General features: G+C 37.0%; 1 protein-coding gene across 1 annotated transcript in view; it reads left to right on the top strand.

Moving 5' to 3' along the window:
• The window catches only part of Dach2 (dachshund family transcription factor 2), a 497,550-nt gene that overhangs the window by 460,203 nt on the left and 20,061 nt on the right, over positions 1–17,286 (top strand). Inside the window, exons 9-10 of the mRNA XM_027932544.2 lie at positions 16,166–16,314; positions 16,440–16,587. Coding sequence (XP_027788345.1) covers positions 16,166–16,314; positions 16,440–16,587 — 297 coding nt within the window. The remainder of the gene's footprint in view (positions 1–16,165; positions 16,315–16,439; positions 16,588–17,286) is intronic.

Genomic DNA, 17,286 nt, shown 5'->3' on the forward strand with positions numbered 1-17,286 from the left:
ATTCTGTGTTATAAATAAATCTATTATATATTTTTACTATAACATAAATCATTTTTCAGGATCTCTGAATCTTTAGAACAAGTTACTTGATGTGCCTCCTTAACTTTATTTAATTTCTTGAAGTTTTGATGATACATAAAATTAGGTATCATTTTGAAATAATTTCTTGAAATCTGAATGACAACTATTTATACAAAATGTAGTGATAGAAAACAACGTTAATCATCTTTTTAGAAGTATTTATTTTTAAAAATTTATTAGTGCATAAAGTTATACATAATGTTAGGGTTCATTTTTACATAATCAGACACCATGGGATCTAATTTGCTTTATATCAATCCACCAAATACAGAAAATAATGACTTTTATACTGCCCAGTGGATTCTCAAAGTTTCATCATATACTAGAATCATTAGCATTAGACACTTAGAAATTCAGGTTTCTAGGCCCTACCCTAAACCTACTGAATCGGAAACTCTAGGAGTGGGAAATGCAGTTTTGAATGACTCTGGAATATTCTTAAGCATGATAATGTTTGAGAGCTACTGCTGTATTTTATTTGATTAATAAACTTCACCATTGTACTTTTCCATGATCGTCTCTACTTAGCTATGTTAACTAAAAGGGGTAGGAAGAGGAGAATGCAGTGACTTTAAAGGTGACACTGGAATTACCAGGTCAGATCAATAAATTTTCCTTCCTGATTTCTAACAGATTAAGAACAGAGGTTTTTCTCCCCTGGTTGATGGAAAGGACTGAACATCTCTTGGCAGTGAGGCAAAATGAGAAATCTGCTTTACAGCCTATGCATTCAGCCAGATGTCTGAACCCCTGCTAAGCCTAAAAGCAAGCCTGTATGGGAACCCTAAGTCCATTTTGCAGACAATGACAAAATATTATTACATGGAAGGGTTATCTAATTGTATGGAAATGTGTAGTGCCCCATCTATCTTAAACAAACTCTTTAAAATATCAGCTATTTCCCACCTTGCCCCTCTCCAGTCATGCCTCATGTTTGCCAATTTATGATTCATATTGTTATTTGATTCCTTTCTACTCATGTAATGTTCTCTGCAGCATTACACACAGAAGTAGCCAGGCTGGTTTTCTGGGCAAGGGGTTTGTATTTATGCCTCTGTTGCTGATTAGTTGTTTATATCAGAAATTTGTGTCTTCCTTGCATTTTTTTGGATTAAATCCTTGTCTCCACATGAACATTCTTTCTATTCTAGAAAAATAGCATTTATTTATTTCTAGGCTTTAGAAAATCTATAGGTGAAACAAAACAAATAAGCCAGATTTGCTTTATCTCTGATACAATAATAGATCATCTCACAGAAAATAGGAAAGTATGTATATGGGTCAGAAAGATTCACACTTATTATATTTTTTGCTCAAAGACTATGATATGTAGACAAGTTCAATAAATTCATGTTAGCTATTTTATGACAACTATAAAGCTAGTTTTCAATACTGTAAAATTTTAATTTGTAAACTATCTCTATTTTTTTTTTTTTTTTTTAGATGGACACAATATCTTTATTTTTTATTTATTTATTTTTTTTAATTTTTATTGTGGGTTGTTCAAAACATTACAAATTTCTTGACATATCATATTCCACACTTTGATTCAAGTGGGTTATGAACTCCCACCTTCACCCCATACACAGATTGCAGAATCACATCAGTTACACATCCATTGATTTACAAATTGCCATACTAGTGTCTGTTGTGCTCCGCTGCCTTTCCCATCCTCCACCCTCCCCCCTCCCCACCTCTCCCCTCCCCTCCCCTCCTCTCTCTCTACCTCCTCCACAGTATAACCCTGAGGGTCTCCTTCCATTACCATGCAATTTCCCTTCTCTCTCCCTTTCCCTCCCACCTCTCATCCCTGTTTAATGTTAATCTTCTTCTCATGCTCTTCGACCCTACTCTGTTCTTAGTTACTCTCCTTATATCAAAGAAGACATTTGGCATTTGTTTTTTAGGGATTGGCTAGCTTCACTTAGAATAATCTGCTCTAATGCCATCCATTTCCCTGTAAATTCTATGATTTTGTCATTTTTTAATGCAGAGTAATACTCCATTGTGTATAAATGCCACATTTTTTTTATCCATTCGTCTATTGAAGGGCATCTAGGTTGGTTCCACAGTCTTGCTATTGTGAACTGTGCTGCTATGAACATCGATGTAGCAGTGTCCCTGTAGCATGCTCTTTTTAGGTCTTTAGGGAATAGACCAAGAAGGGGAATAGCTGGGTCAAATGGTGGCTCCATTCCCAGCTTTCCAAGAAATCTCCATACTGCTTTCCAAATTGGCTGCACCAATCTGCAGTCCCACCAGCAATGTACAAGTGTACCCTTTTCCCCACATCCTCGCCAGCACTTGTTGTTGTTTGACTTCCTAATGGCTGCCAATCTAACTGGAGTGAGATGGTATCTTAGGGTGGTTTTGATTTGCATTTCTCTGACAGCTAGAGATGTTGAGCATTTTTTCATGTACTTGTTGATTGACTGTATGTCCTCCTCTGAGAAGTGTCTGTTCAGGTCCTTGGCCCATTTGTTGATTGGGTTGTTTGTTTTCTTATTGTCTAATTTTTTGAGTTCTTTGTATACTCTGGATATTAGGGCTCTATCTGAAGTGTGAGGAGTAAAGATTTGTTCCCAGGGTGTAGGCTCCCTATTTACCTCTCTTATTGTTTCTTTTGCTGAGAAAAAACTTTTTAGTTTGAGTAAGTCCCATTTGTTGATTCTAGTTATTAACTTTTGTGCTATGGGTGTCCTATTGAGGAATTTGGAGCCCGACCCCACAGTATGTAGATCGTAGCCAACTTTTTCTTCTATCAGACGCCGTGTCTCTGATTTGATATCAAGCTCCTTGATCCATTTTGAATTCACTTTTGTGCATGGCGAGAGAAAGGGATTCAGTTTCATTTTGTTGCATATGGATTTCCAGTTTTCCCAGCACCATTTGTTGAAGATGCTATCCTTCCTCCATTGCATGCTTTTAGACCCTTTATCAAATATAAGATAGTTGTAGTTTTGTGGATTGGTTTCTGTGTCCTCTATTCTGTACCATTGGTCCACCCGCCTGTTTTGGTACCAGTACCATGCTGTTTTTGTTACTATTGCTCTGTAGTATAGTTTGAAGTCTGGTATCGCTATACCGCCTGATTCACACTTCCTGCTTAGCATTGTTTTTGCTATTCTGGGTCTTTTATTTTTCCATATGAATTTCATGATTGCTTTCTCTATTTCTACAAGAAATGCCATTGGGATTTTGATTGGCATTGCATTAAACCTATAGAGAACTTTTGGTAATATCGCCATTTTGATGATGTTAGTTCTGCCTATCCATGAACAGGGTATATTTTTCCATCTTCTAAGATCTTCTTCTATTTCTCTCTTTAGGGTTCTGTAGTTTTCATTGTATAAGTCTTTCACCTCTTTTGTTAGGTTGATTCCCAAGTATTTTATTTTTTTTGAAGATATTTTGAATGGAGTGGTTGTCCTCATTTCCATTTCAGAGGATTTGTCGCTGATATACAGGAATGCCTTTGATTTATGCGTGTTGATTTTATATCCTGCCACTTTGCTGAATTCATTTATTAGCTCTAATAGTTTCTTTGTAGAGCCTTTTGGGTCTGCTAGGTATAGAATCATATCATCTGCAAATAGTGATAATTTAAGTTCTTCTTTTCCTATTTTTATGCCTTTAATTTCTTTCGTCTGTCTAATTGCTCTGGCCAGTGTTTCGAGAACTATGTTGAACAGAAGTGGAGAGAGAGGGCATCCCTGTCTAGTTCCAGATTTTAGAGGGAATGCCTTCAGTTTTTCTCCGTTCAGAATGATGCTAGCCTGAGGCTTAGCATAGATTGCTTTTACAATATTGAGGTATGTTCCTGTTATCCCTAGTTTTTCTAGAGTTTTGAACATAAAGGGATGCTGTACTTTGTCAAATGCTTTTTCCGCATCTATCGAGATGATCATATGGTTCTTATTTTTAAGTCTATTGATGTGGTGAATAACATTTATTGATTTCCGTATATTGAACCAGCCTTGCATCCCTGGGATGAATCCTACTTGATCATGGTGTACAATTTTTTTGATATGTTTTTGTATCCGATTCGCCAGAATTTTATTGAGGATTTTTGCATCTAGGTTCATTAGAGATATTGGTCTGTAGTTTTCTTTCTTTGAAGTGTCTTTGTCTGGTTTAGGTATCAGGGTGATGTTGGCCTCATAGAATGAATTTGGAAGTTCTCCCTCCTTTTCTATTTCCTGAAGTAGCTTGAAAAGTATTGGTATTAGTTCTTCTTTAAAGGTTTTGTAAAATTCTGCTGTATACCCATCTGGACCTGGGCTTTTCTTAGTTGGAAGTCTTTTTATGGTTTCTTCTATTTCCTCAATTGATATTGGTCTGTTTAGGTTTTCTATATCCTCCTGACTCAATCTGGGCAGATCATATGACTTAAGAAATTTATCTATGCCTTCACTATCTTCTAATTTGTTGGAGTATAAGGATTCAAAATAGTTTTTGATTATCTTCTGTATTTCTGAAGTGTCTGTTGTGATATTGCCTTTTTCATCCCGTATGCTAGTAATTTGAGTTCTCTCTCTTCTTCTCTTCGCTAGCATCGCTAAGGGTCTGTCGATTTTGTTTATTTTTTCAAAGAACCAACTTTTAGTTTTGTCAATTTTTTCAATTGTTTCTTTTGTTTCGATTTCATTAATTTCAGCTCTGATTTTAATTATTTCTTGCCTTCTACTTCTTTTGCTGTTGTTTTGCTCTTCTTTTTCAAGGATTTTGAGATGAAGTATGAGATCATTTATTTGTTGGTTTTTTCTTTTTTTAAGGAATGAACTCCAAGCAATGAATTTTCCTCTTAGAACTGCTTTCAATGTGTCCCATAGATTCCGATATGTTGTGTCTGTGTTTTCATTTATCTCTAAGAATTTTTTAATTTCCTTCTTGATGTCTTCTATAACCCATTGATCATTCAGTAACCTATTGTTCATTCTCCAAGTGATGTATGCTTTTTCCTTCCTTCTTTTATCGTTGATTTTCAGTTTCATTCCATTATGATCAGATAAGATGCATGGTATTATCTCTACTCCTTTATATTGTCTAAGAGTTGCCCTGTGACATAATATATGATCTATTTTTGAGAAGGATCCATGTGCTGCTGAGAAAAAAGTGTAACTGCTTGATGTTGGGTGGTATATTCTATATATGTCAATTAGGTCTAGGTTATTAATAGTGTTATTGAGTTCTATAGTTTCCTTATTCAACTTTTGTTTGGAAGATCTGTCCAGTGGCGAGAGAGGTGTGTTGAAGTCTCCCATGATTATGGTATGGTGATCTATTAGACTCTTGAACTTGAGAAGAGTTTGTTTGACGAACATAGCTGCACCATTGTTTGGGGCATAAATATTTATGATTGTTATGTCTTGTTGTTGTATTGTTCCCTTAAGCAGTATGTAGTGTCCCTCTTTATCTCTTTTGATTAACTTTGGCTTGAAATCTATTTTATTTGATATGAGTATGGACACTCCTGCTTGTTTCCGAAGTCCATATGAGTGATATGATTTTTCCCAACCTTTCACCTTCAGCCTATATATGTCTTTTCCTATCAAATGCGTCTCCTGCAGGCAGCATATTGTTGGGTCTTGTTTTGTGATCCATTCTACTAGCCTGTGTCTCTTAATTGGTGAGTTTAAGCCATTAACATTTAGGGTTATTATTGAGATATGGGTTGTTCTTCCAGCCATATTTGTTTATTTCTGTTACTAAACATGGTTTGTTTTCCTCTTTGATTATTCCCCCCCCCCCTTTACTGTCCTACCTCCCACTGTTGGTTTTCATTGTTATTTTCCATTTCCTCTTCCTGTAATGCTTTGGCGAGGATGTTTTGAAGAGATGGTTTTCTAGCTGCAAATTCTTTTAACTTTTGTTTATCGTGGAAGGTTTTAATTTCATCCTCCATCCTGAAGCTTAATTTCGCTGGATACACAATTCTTGGTTGGAACCCATTTTCTTTCAGTGTTTGAAATATGTTATTCCAGGATCTTCTAGCTTTCAGAGTCTGTGTTGACAGATCAGCTGTTATCCTGATTGGCTTACCCCTAAATGTAATCTGCTTCCTTTCTCTTGTAGCTTTTAAAATTCTCTCCTTATTCTGTATGTTGGGCATCTTCATTATGATGTGTCTAGGTGTGGATCTCTTATGATTTTGCACATTCGGCGTCCTATAGGCTTCTAGGATTTGGGGTTCTGTCTCATTCTTCAAGTCTGGGAAGTTTTCTTGTATTATTTCATTGAATAGACTTCTCATTCCTTTGGTTTGGAGCTCTGTACCTTCCTGTATCCCAATGACTCTTAAGTTTGGTCTCTTAATGTTATCCCATATTTCTTGGATGTTCTGCTCATGGTTTCTTAACAGTCTTGCTGAGCTGTCTATGTTCTTTTCCAGTTGAAATACTTTGTCTTCATTGTCTGATGTTCTATCTTCTAAGTGTTCTACTCTGCTGGTAGTATTCTCCATTGAGTTTTTAAGTTGGTTTATTGCTTCCTGCATTTCTAGGATTTCTGTTTGTTTGTTTTTTATAACCTCTATCTCCCTGTATAGTTGATCCTTTGCTTCCTGGATTTGTTTGCGTAATTCGTTGTCGAAGTGATCTTTCATTGTCTGATTTTGCTGTTTAATGTCTTCCTTGATACTCCAGATCATCTGAAGCATGTAAATCCTGAATTCTTTATCTGACATTCCATCTGCTGCAGCTGTTACCTCTTCTAAAGTTGCGTTGACCTGCATTGCTTGTGGTCCTTTCTTTCCTTGTCTTTTCATACTGCTTGCGTATCTTTCCTGCAGGTGCGGGCGGCGGCTGTGCTCTCTCCTTATTCCAATTGGGGTGTCGTGGCTACCACGCCGGCAGGTCACTGGGCCTGTTCTGGGAGCTGGCGGCGGCTCTGTTCTGCCCCTACTCCAATTGGGGTGACGAGTGTACCACGCCGGCAGGCCACCGGGCCTGATCCGCCGGTCGGTTGCAGGTTTGCCTACCCTGCAGGCGCGGGAGGCGGCTCTACTCTGCCCCTACTGCAAATGGAGTGACGTGTCTGTCGTACCGGCAGGCCACTGGGCCTGTCCCGCTGGTCGGTCGCAGATCTGCCCACCTTTCGGGCACGGGTGGAGGCTCTGCTCTGCCCCTACTCCAATTAGGGTGTCATGGCTACCCCGCCTGCAGGACGCTGGGCCTGTTCCTGGCACGGGCAGCGACTCTGCTCTGCCACTACTCCAATTAGGGTGGTGTTTGTACCACGCCGGCAGGCTCCTGGGCCTGATCCGCCGGTCTGTTGTAGGTCTGCCTACCTTGGAGGCGCGGGCGGCGGATCTGCCCTGCCCCTCCTACCACGCCTGCGGACCCCTGGGCCTGATCTGCAGGTTGATCACTGATCTGCTCACCCTGCGGGCACGGGTGGCAGTTCCGCTCCGCCCCCACTCCAATTGGGGTCACGTGACCACCACACCGGCAGGGCCTGATCCGGGCGTGGGAGAAGGATCTGCTCTGCCCCTACTCCAGTTGGGGTGACGTGTGTACCACACTGGCAGGCCACTGGGCCTGACCCGCCAGGCTGACACAGGTCTGTTTACCTTGCAAGCGCGAACGGCGGCTCTGCCCTGCCCCTCCTACCACGCCCATGTACCACTGGGTCGCGGGTCTGCCCACCTTGCGGTTGCGGCTGGCGGCTCCGCTCCGCCCCCTCTCCAATTGGGGTCACGCGGTCACCACGCTGGCGAGCCGCTGGGCCTGCTCCGGGCGCTGGCGGCGGCCCGGCTCCTTCCCTCTGGCTCGACGACAAATTGAGGAGACTCGGGTGACTGTGCCTCACCCCCCCTACCAGGAGACCAACTGCTTATGTCACCACTGGTATTGATGAAGTTCCCTCCTCCGCCGCTTTCTGCAGACATCAGATCTCTGCCATGTTGGTATCCTATGCGAATGGCAGCATTTCGTTCCCCTTGCCGGGCAACCAAAGCACCGGGTGAGTCCTGACCGGCCCTCAGCAGGACCCGGACCGAGAAACTGTAAACTATCTCTAAATTATAATATTTGTTGATTTTATTGGAAAGGCTGAGTAGACAAGTAATATTTTACTTCCATCTCTTCTTCCTTCCTCCCACCACATACAGGTAAAAATATTTTAAGATTACAAATTTAAGTAGAATCTTGTATTTTTTCAATAGAAATCGTGGAATAAATCTGATTATTAGAAGTCTTACATGGATTTGAGATTACCAATCCACATATCCAAAATCATAGCAAGGGTTACACATAGATATAGTTTTCATTCAATATACTGAGGAAGGCAGTAGTGATAAAATAAAAACTAGGAAAGGGCCTCAGATCTTGAGAAGATTACATGTAGTATGATGAAATAAATAATAAAAATAAATAAGAAAATTATATGTATAATTTATATGGTAGTAAATTTTTCAGGAAAAAAATAAAGCATGTTAAAGGAGGGTGGGAATAGGAGAGCAGGTTGCAGTTCTTAATAGGAGGAATAGAAAAGGTTTCACTGTAGAGTGACAGTTAAGCAAAGAATGAAGGCTATGATCCTCACATTAAATGCACAAACATTCTAAAACTCACTTTTTAAAGCAATTAGTTCTCAATCATTGATTTGAACCTTATTTTCTTAGCAAGCTTATTAAACTCTAGAAGAAGTTCAGAGGAGAAATGAAGATATATTTAAGTGTCCATTCATTGAGATTTTCCTTTATAAGTCTAGACCACTGTTTCTCAATCAGTATTGACATTTTGCCAGATAAATTTTTTTGTTGGGGATGGGGACAGGGCTGTCCTAAACTGTGGGTTATTTTGCAGTATTCTTGGTCTCTCCCACTAGATGTCAGTAGTAGACTTCTTCCCACCACTCATACCAGATTTGACAAACAAACAAACAAAAAAAAGTCATTTCCACCTACTGCCAAATGTCCTCTGGGCAGCACAGTGATTCTTGGTTAGGAACAGTCCGTGGTTAAGAACCATTAAAATTAGTCTATTGACCTAATTGAATGTAAAACAGACTCGAATGATCTTTCAGAACATGGTGTTTCATAAGGTTAGTTAATAGATGCTTAGGTGGTCAAATACATTACTATGTTTCTGTCCTGAGTTCTAGAAATTTTCAATGACCACTTAACATTTATATTGCATTTACTTTGGGTCAGGCATTATTCTATGAACTTTATGAATAGTAGCTCATTAGTCTTTACAACAATCCTAAGAGGTAATTTTGTTGTCATCTTTCTAACTTTACAGAAGAGGACACTGAGTCACAGAATAGTTAAGTTACTTTCCCAGGGGCTTGAAAATAATAAAGTTGAGATTCAAACACATAGTTGCTTATACTTTACAGAGTATTAACGGTCCAGTATCTGGTTCTGTATCACTCTGCTCTCAGCTGCTTATTATAATATATAACGTGTTAATATTTAATATTTCCATTTTAATTATTTTTAATATTTTTTTAGTTATAGTTGGACACAATGCCTTTATTCCATTTATTTATTTTTATGTGGTGCTGAGGATCGAACTCAGAGTCCCGCACATGCTAAGCGAGTGCTCTACCGCTGAGCCATAATCCCAGCCCATGAGCCACAATCCCAGCCCCCATTTTAATTTTTAACTGGCACATAATAACTGTGCATATTCGTGGGGTACAGTATGATCTTTTAGACACATGTATACACTGTGCAATGACCAAATCAGATTAATTGGCATTTGCATTTTAAAGGCTATGAGATGTTCTGCTTTAAAAGTTTTAGCAAAAAAAAAAAAAAAAAAAAAAATATATATATATATATATATATATATATATATATATATATATAATTATGCTGTGTGAAGTTTTAATTTCAGATAACTGACAAATCACTTTTAGCATAAGGATGACCAATGGAGTATTTTTGGACATGCCTATATTAAAACATGATTTGCTATTTACCTGAAATTCAGATTTCACTAAGCTTCTTATAAAGTATCTGCAAACCTTGCATTAAGGAAAAATGTCTAACACTATTTAGTCTAGATTTTTCAACATTAAACAAGGAACAATTTTTTGCTAGTACACTTAATATCTTGTGGAAATTTTGAGAGAACACTTTTCAGCTCAGTGATAAGTAAGTTTGAATGTTTGCTGCAGAAATGTGACTCCCCTCCTTCTTTGAAGTAGAGACAGTTAACAATCTGTGCTTTGTGATTCATGCTTAATTGTCTGCTTCTGCAACTTACTTATTTTTTTCCAAAATAATTTATCAGCTCCTTAATGACTAGGTATCATACTTCCTGCAAGGCCTTCATTGGACCTAATATTTGTTATTGGCATAATATTTTATCTGAGGGATGATTTAATTCCAATCATAATTCATAGAGGAGCCTGTTATGCCAAATTGCTAATCTAAGGATCCAGAGCAAAAGAGGAACATAATTGGTTTTAGCAGTATGCGATCTTAGTTTCTCAGGTTAATAGCCTTTCATTCATTTTCTACTAGTTTTCTGTTTCCATTTATCTGCATTATTTTTATTTCATCTCCCCAAACAATTTTGGGATAAGGTTTTTCTTTTCCACATTTGATGATTGTAGCACTTGAGGAGTCATTGTTCAGTTGAGTCTATGAAGGCTTCCCTATATTCATGCAGGTCACATCATTACACAGCAGTTGGTCATTTTGTTGTTGTTATTGTTCTTTAGTTTGGGAGAGGGAAGCAGGTGTCTTGCTTGTGCTGAATGTAATACTAATGACATTGACAAAAGAAAGTCCCTTGGGCCAGCTGTATTTAGGGGAAAGCTCTCAAATCAAATAATGGAATATAATTTACTTGTTAAAGAATAAAACTGATGACCTGGTAGGTAGCTGCATTTTTCCACAGCTCAGTGAGTCATCTGTGTTCAATTTCTATTCCTGAATCATAATCCTCAAAGCCCAGAGGAAAGGAAATACTTAGCTCTACAAAAAAGTGGGAGAATAAGCACTGGCATCATATAAAATGTCTCCAGGAGCCTTGACTTTACTTTTCAAGGGGATTTTTCTACTTGGAGCATTTACCATATATTTACTTTATTCTACAATTAAAGTTCTTATTAACTTTTGCATCTATTCATCTGGGCCCCAAGCAAGAAATTAAAATAAAGAGCTTATTGTTTATGTGGATCCCCAAGTGCTATTACAAAGTATGGCAGGTTTAACAAACAGGCTCAATTGAAGTGGTCTCCACATTACATCAATAATTGGAGAGGTTGCTCATGTCCTTGATGAGATTGCAGTTGTGTTAGGTTTATTTTTTTTAATTTAAACCAATGTGTTATATATGCTGATAAAGGTGTGTGTGTGTGTGTGTGTGTGTGTGTGTGTGTGTGTGTGTGTGCGCGCGCATCAGTTTTTTTAAATCAAAACCCTTTCTCAGGATTGCAAAGAGCTGCTTTTATTAAACTGACAATCTATGTTTCAAGTATTTTCTCATTTTTTAATTTTATTGCCAATTAGGATTTCTCAAGCTCACCTGATACATTTCTATGTAACATTGCATTTATTCCATCTCTGAACAAAATGTAAATGCCGTTCAGATGTGAAGATCTATTATAAGATTGAAATAAATTTCAAATGCATTTAGCAGTCATTTTTGTAGCATGTGATTTAAATCAGAAAAAAAAATCTGATGAGTAGTTTCACAGTTTCTAATCATATACACTAAGACTAATATGCTTCTACTAGTTTTGGGTTATTACAGACCCTAACATGCAATGTGACCTTGGTCTGAAAAGCATGTTTGGTTAGCACAGAAACTTAATCATAAGAAGTCATAAATAGAATCCTTCTTCTTTACTGCCCTTTTTCTAGGACTAGAAAATTTATTGCTTGTGGGACAGGTAGGATATGAACAATGGGCCAAATAGAGTCCAGGGTTATCTCATCTGTGTGAAAACTGCTGCTGAAAATCGATGTGACCTCTGCTACACTGTCATCCCAGTTCCCACCCTCTGTGTCCTATTTGTCTTTTGGTAGAAGCTTAGATCTGTGTGCTGTCTCTATGTGTCTCTCTTGGGCCAGATTATCAAAATGAATCATAGCCTGCATACCTCTTATATTTCTATTTATTTTCCTGGTGTTGACTAGGTCTGATGAAATATGATTCTTTTTGCATTTGATCCTCACTGCAGCAAGCAACACCTAATTTAGCTGTGTCTATCTCTTTAAAGAAGAGTAATACTATTTTGAAACTTCAATCTACGGTACAGCAACATTACAATCATGGACCATGCAACCTGTTTTCATAGTCAATAGTAATGTTCCTTTCAGCCAATTTAATGACATTTCGTTCAGCTTCAAACAGGAGACTTCTAGCAATTTTAACGTAGTTATAATTTTGTTTTGTGCATACTGAATGTAATGCTTTCATTTTCAGAAAGAGTGCCCCTCAGATTTTACCACTGAAGTTATACATGTGTGTAGAGTGAAATATAACAAGAAATCCAGTACTTTTAAGATCTTTGTCTCTGATACAAAATATTTATTTAGGGGAAATGTTATGTTGTCTCTGAATCAACAGATAGTAAATATTCTAACTTTGTAGTGGTTCATTTTGTAAAAATAGAGCTTTCCTGCTATACAAATTCATACTTTAATATTTATAATTATCAAATCAAAAGTGCAGTCTCTCTAGCCATTATTAGTATTGATAGATCAGTATTCAGTCATTCCATCTACTTTATGCACTTATGTGCAAAAGACAACACCCAAATACAGACCTCAAACAGTACAAATAAAACATAATAGTGCTTGCCTTTTTGAGAAATGTATTTTTAAAATATTAGAGCTGTTAATTTTAGGATTTAGTTTTTTCTACATTTTTATGAGATAATATTTTAAAAGAAATCATGTAGTTGAATAAAGTCAAGGAATTTGTGATGATGTGCTGATCTTTTCTGTTCTTTCTGGAAAACTCAATCTTTTCCAAACATACCAGTTATTTGAGAGACACAGAGAAAAGGGAGAGAGAGACAGAGACAGAGAGATGTCCTATAAGATGCTTAAGTTAATTATAAATATTAATATGATTATTATGGGCATAAACCTATGAGGGAGTTGTAGAAAATCCATGCATTTTTGCATTGATGATCAAAATACAGTTTCTTCAGGTTTTCTAAAAGTTAGTTCCAGGGAAATATAGCTTTCAGTGCTGAAGAAAATTAATGTGAGAATCTATGCATTTTACTGAATTTTTGAGACCAATAAATAATGTTAATTTTTGTATATAAATAATGTGAAACGGTTGCTTTTCTTAAATAATCATTTAGCATTTTTATCACTGTTAATTTTAGAAAAAGAAAATTAAGAGTATTTTATTTATGGACAATGGTATCCCATTAAGTAATCTCACTGAAATTTCCCGCAATTGTATGCCACAAATTCCCACACAAGAAATTACATAGCAAAACATGATGACTGTGAAATCAATGGGTTTGAGAATCTTCTCACTACGTATGTAGGCTACTTGCAATTGAAAAATGAAGTCTAACTGTATGGCAAATCAATATTTGCATCCTTACAGGAACCACACCACTAGCTAGATTTTTTTGTTATTGTTGTTTCCATACCATCTGAAAAGTGGTTAGGACAACATTTAAGTCTAGTCTTTTTCCTAAGTGAGTCTCTTTAGCATATATTAAGTCACTGAAAATTGTTTCCATCCATAAAGAAGCCTATTTTTCAACATTCACTTATGCCCTGTTGCTGAAATTAGGAAATGGCAGTGAGAAGAGTAACTGAAGTTTAATGATTCACCTGATTATACTGTTGAACTACAATTAGGAGTAACTGCGTTTGTTAGGTTTCATCCCAGGACTCTGTGTATCAGGTTTCCTTAATTTTTTTAAAAAAAATTTTTTGTAGTTGTAGATGGGAAGAATGCCTTTATATGTTTATTTTTATATGGTACTAAGGATCAAACCCAGTTTCTTGCACATACTAGGCAAGCATTCTGCCACTGAGCTACAGCCCCAGCCCAGTTTTTTTTTTTATTTTACATATGTCAAAAACTGTCTCCATTTTCAGTTACAGAGGAATTTTGATATCTGGTTCGTATATCTCATATAAAATATTGTCAGCCAAAATTCAAATTGATAGCAGAGTAGTTACGTTTCTCAAAGTAAGAGATTCCCTTTCTAACTCAATATATCTGTCCAAAATAAATCTAAAACATCTTAATAGAGAATCATTCTGTTGATGTCGCTTTATCTGGTACTAAGAGACAATCTGATTAATGAGAATGCTCACCATCTCTAGCAGTCAGAGAAATGCAAATCAAAATCACCCTAAGATACTATCTCACTCCAGTAAGATTGGCGGCCATTCTGAAGTCAAACAACAAGTGCTGGCGAGGATGTGCGGAAAAGGGTACTCTTGTACATTGCTGGTGGGACTGCAAATTGGTGCAGCCAATTTGGAAAGCAGTATGGAGATTCCTGGGAAAGCTGGGAATGGAACCACCATTTGACCCAGCTATTGCCCTTCTCGGACTATTCCCTGAAGACCTTAAAAGAACGTACTACAGGGATACTGCCACATCGATGTTCATAGCAGCACAATTCACAATAGCTAGACTGTGGAACCAACCCAGATGTCCTTCAATAGATGAATGGATAAAACAAATGTGGCATTTATACACCATGGAGTATTACGCAGCACTAAAAAATGACAAAATCATGGAATTTGCAGGGAAATGGATGGCACTAGAGCAGATTATGCTAAGTGAAGCTAGCCAATCCCTAAAAAACAAATGCCAGATGTCTTCTTTGATATAATGAGAGCAACTAAGAACAGAGCAGGGAGGAAGAGCAGGAGGAAAAGATTAACATTAAACAGAGACATGAGGTGGGAGGGAAAGGGAGAGGAAAGGGAAACTGCATGGAAATGGAAGGAGACCCTCATTGTTATACAAAATTACATATAAGAGGAAGTGAGGGGAATGGGGAAAAAAAACAAGGGAGAGAAATGAATTACAGTAGATGGGGTAGAGAGAGAAGATGGGAGGGGAGGGGAGGGGGGATAGTAGAGCATAGGAAAGGTAGCAGAATACAACAGTTACTAATATGGCATTATGTAAAAATGTGGATGTGTAACCGATGTGATTCTGCAATCTGTATTTGGGGTAAAAATGGGAGTTCATAACCCACTTGAATCTAATGTATGAAATATGATATGTCAAGAGCTTTGTATTGTTTTGAACAACCAATAAAAAAAAAGAAAAAAATGAGAATGTGGAAGAAAATGGTTTAAAATCTAAAGGTGAGGGTTGATACAACTTGCATTTCTGTGGCTTAATTGGTTTCTTTTTTTCATAAAGAATACTTCCCAAGATTAAAAGTAAGCAATGAAATACTGTTTAATAATAAAAAGGAAGAAACTATGGAAATATGACACAATGTGAATAAACCTCAGAGACATGATATTAAGTGGAAGAATCCAGGCAAAAAAGCCACATATTGTGTCCAGAAAAGGTAATACTTTAGAAAGAGAGTAGCATACTTGCTGCCAGAAGCTAGGTTGGGTGAGTAGATTAACTATAAATATGTATGAGCAATCTTTTTGCAGGGTATTGAAACATTCTAAAACATTGGTTGTGAAAGAAAACTCCATAAATTTGCCAAAAATTAAGCATATACCTAAAATAGTTGAATTTAATGTCTTTAAATTATACTTCAGTTAAGCTGTTAAAAATAATGAAGACAGGTTCGTATATAGGTAGGTACATAGATTTGAAGAGAAAATAAATAAAGATAGCTTATATATTCCTAGAAAGTGGTCTGACTATTTAGTTTATAGATATTCATAAACAGGTACATCAGTTGTATTTATCTGAAAATCTTTTCAACAGATTTCATGTTTCTTTAGCAATAAATATGGTTTCAATTTCATGGGTTCTGTATTGAATCACTTATCTTCAGAAAATAGAGCTAACTGCACAATAGGTATGATTTCTAATTATGAGTGTCCATCATTTAGTTTTTGGATCAGTATTTGTAGATGTCTGTTGGAGGTGATTTGGTGAAACATTTGACCTGTTAATTTGTGAACCTTCTGACATAATTTTTTTTTCAGAAGAAGTACCTGTTCAAATTCCACTGATGAAGTCACCCTTGGACAAGCTTCAACTGGCTCCTGGGCAGGCCTTGCCCCCTGGATTCCCTGGACCATTCATTTTTGCTGATAGTCTATCCTCCGTGGAGACTCTGTTGACCAACATTCAGGTCAACAATATTTCTATAAACAAAATAAATGTAATACAAGACATTAGCACCTACACAAATTATTTTGTATTTGAGAAATTAAAACAGATAAGATGAACTGCATGTCATTTGCTGTACTTTGACAGGGTCTGCTGAAAGTGGCTTTGGATAATGCTCGCATCCAGGAGAAGCAGATTCAGCAAGAAAAGAAGGAACTGCGAATGGAGCTCTATAGAGAGAGAGAGATTAGAGAAAACCTTGAAAGACAACTTGCAGTTGAGCTTCAAAGCAGAAGTAAGTTTAACATGTTCAGTTACAGAGTAAATATTATGTTAGAGGTATTTTTAATAATAATTAGAAATATTACCAAAGATAGCTTAATACTGCTGAAAATAAATAAGATACAAAGCAAAAACTGTATGCAAACCACAACGAAAGAAATGTATAGTCCATCTCTTTATACTAAAAAAATAATGAACTAGATCTGTACTCTGGGCTAGTTCCAGATTTAGAAAAATGAATACCTATAATTATCTTGCAATGTCAGAAAACGCATATAGATAAACTTATAATTCCTTACATATGTAATGCTTATTCTTGCTAGGCACAGTGCTACATTTTGGAATGAAAAAGTGAATGGACTCAGTCCATGTCCTTGAAGGATTTACATTTTAGAGAACTAGCACAAGCAGTTAAAGTTAAAACAAAGTAGCAAAAGTAAACATGCACAGTCTTCATGGTTATATATAGAGGGTTTGTTTGCTCTGCTTGCTGAAGGGGTGAGGAGATATAAGGAGTATTTTCTGATGCTGACACCTGAATCTGAGTCCTAAAGGATCAGCAGGGGGAAAAAAAGAATGTGCAAGGAACCAAGTGGGGCATTCTAGGCAGCGAGATCAGCATAGGCATGGAGAAAAGAAACTTCATCCATGGGTGACTATAAACAGTTTATTATTAGAGTGGCTTTGAGTTTTCTGAAGTGAATGGTAGGAA

The sequence above is a fragment of the Marmota flaviventris genome, chromosome X (genome assembly GCF_047511675.1).
Source record: "Marmota flaviventris isolate mMarFla1 chromosome X, mMarFla1.hap1, whole genome shotgun sequence".
NCBI classification, from domain to species: Eukaryota; Metazoa; Chordata; class Mammalia; order Rodentia; family Sciuridae; genus Marmota; species Marmota flaviventris.